The sequence below is a fragment of the Musa acuminata genome, chromosome BXJ1-9, assembly GCF_036884655.1.
Source record: "Musa acuminata AAA Group cultivar baxijiao chromosome BXJ1-9, Cavendish_Baxijiao_AAA, whole genome shotgun sequence".
Taxonomy (NCBI): Eukaryota; Viridiplantae; Streptophyta; class Magnoliopsida; order Zingiberales; family Musaceae; genus Musa; species Musa acuminata.
In genome coordinates, this window is record NC_088335.1 from 45,557,374 (window position 1) to 45,558,995 (window position 1,622).

At 42.4% G+C, this 1,622-nt stretch overlaps 1 protein-coding gene across 1 annotated transcript; it reads right to left on the reverse strand.

The window, feature by feature from the left end:
* Window positions 1–267: 267 nt before the first annotated feature.
* On the reverse strand, window positions 268–1,241 carry LOC135594386 (mannose/glucose-specific lectin-like). Its single transcript, XM_065084768.1, has 3 exons — window positions 1,166–1,241; window positions 802–1,020; window positions 268–687 (listed from the first exon to the last, which is right to left on the reverse strand). The coding sequence occupies exons 1-3, from the start codon at window positions 1,166–1,168 to the stop codon at window positions 442–444; spliced, it is 468 nt and encodes a 155-aa protein (XP_064940840.1). The 5' UTR covers window positions 1,169–1,241; the 3' UTR covers window positions 268–441.
* Window positions 1,242–1,622: the final 381 nt, after the last annotated feature.

Consider the following 1,622-nt stretch of genomic DNA (forward strand, 5'->3'; position numbering starts at 1 on the left):
TCATAATTCTAATCTTTCTCTCTCCATTTCTCTGCACGCCGTCACACGCTCACCTCCACACACACACGCACACATGGACACTGTACTATCTAATTTTATCCTTTCTCTCTTAATTATTGATATCTTTGATTTGAGCTCAAACAGCCCAATTTGTCCAAGCCCACATATGAGCTGGACCCAACATATAATAGGGTGGCTTACAAGTTGGTACGTTGAGTTAGACTTGTTATTATCGGATGGGCCTACAATGTGTTCAAAAGTCAAAAATGTTATCAATGAGATGCATCATATTATTAGTAGTGACAGAAGATAGACTTTATTTCACACTACTCAAACACACACTAAACTCAAACATAGATGCCTGCAACAGACATTGGCATCCTTATTCATCATGGCACACAGAGATAGAGATAGATAGTCAACACCCTCCACAAGGGTTGGCTAAGCCAGCATCACGTAGACTCCAAATGCAGTGAGATACTCTTCAGTTGCATGACCAAAGAAGCCCTTAATCTCGTCATATTCTACATTGACTTCGAAAAAGGTTCCACCCCCACCTCCATATGGACCGTATGTCTTTGCAAGATTGGTGGTAAACGTGAGTTGAGATACACATGGAAATTCAGAACAGTCGTGTTTGACATACCCAGAAACGGAGGTGAGGTATTCATCTTGCATGAGACTAAACTGCGAGGCAATTAGAGCGATGATAGATTTAGCGACTTATATATTTGATAGCAGGTATTAGAAGGAGGGAGGGGAAGGCAAAAGAATAGATGCATGGAGGTTGGAGAGGCATGCCTGGAATAGTTCACCGCCGGGGCCTCCATATCTGGGAGTTACGCGAGTGGTTCCGTCGATGTCGAAGGTTATCTTAATGGAGTTTACGCATGAAGCAGCCCCAATGCTGATGCCATTGATTTTGTCTGCAGGTTCCATGGCCCAACGAGACTCGTTGTCGCATGGACATTTGGGGACGCCCCCTCGGGCATGCGCGGCCGTCTTGATCTGGTTGGAAGCCTGCACCACCATGCATCATCCATCACAAACCACATAGAGTTAGAATAGAAACTGCAGTACTACATAATAGATAGGCCTCCCTCTAAAGGAAGCAAAGCTATATTCTTTCGGTGGAGGCAGAGTATCTATATAGCGTCTCTCTCACCATCAGCGAGCTTATGAAGGAAGGAACTCCTCTCACACCGGATGATATGCAAACACACTCGACTCGACGGGGAGAGAGAGGATGGATGGGGGGGTATTTATAGAACCAAAAGGTGCATGAAGTTGTCCAATATTTATGTATGAATGGAACTTGTAACAACAATAGAGAAAGAAAGAAGCAGTAAGGGTACCGCTTCCAAGTCAATGTTTAAGCATTGGATTCATATTGACCATTTATTGGTTTGGAAAATGTGAATACTAGTTAAGTCTGTTGGATTACTTAAAATATGACTTCCAAGTTCAGCTCAATCCAAAGTCAGTAGATATATTATCACTCCATGCTTATCTTTGTTTATAATACGAATGACTTGCATTAAATCTGTATACGAATGATCCTATCTTCTACGTGTATTAACATCAAGCAGTCTCTCTTTTCTTCTTCTTCTTTCCTTCCTTTT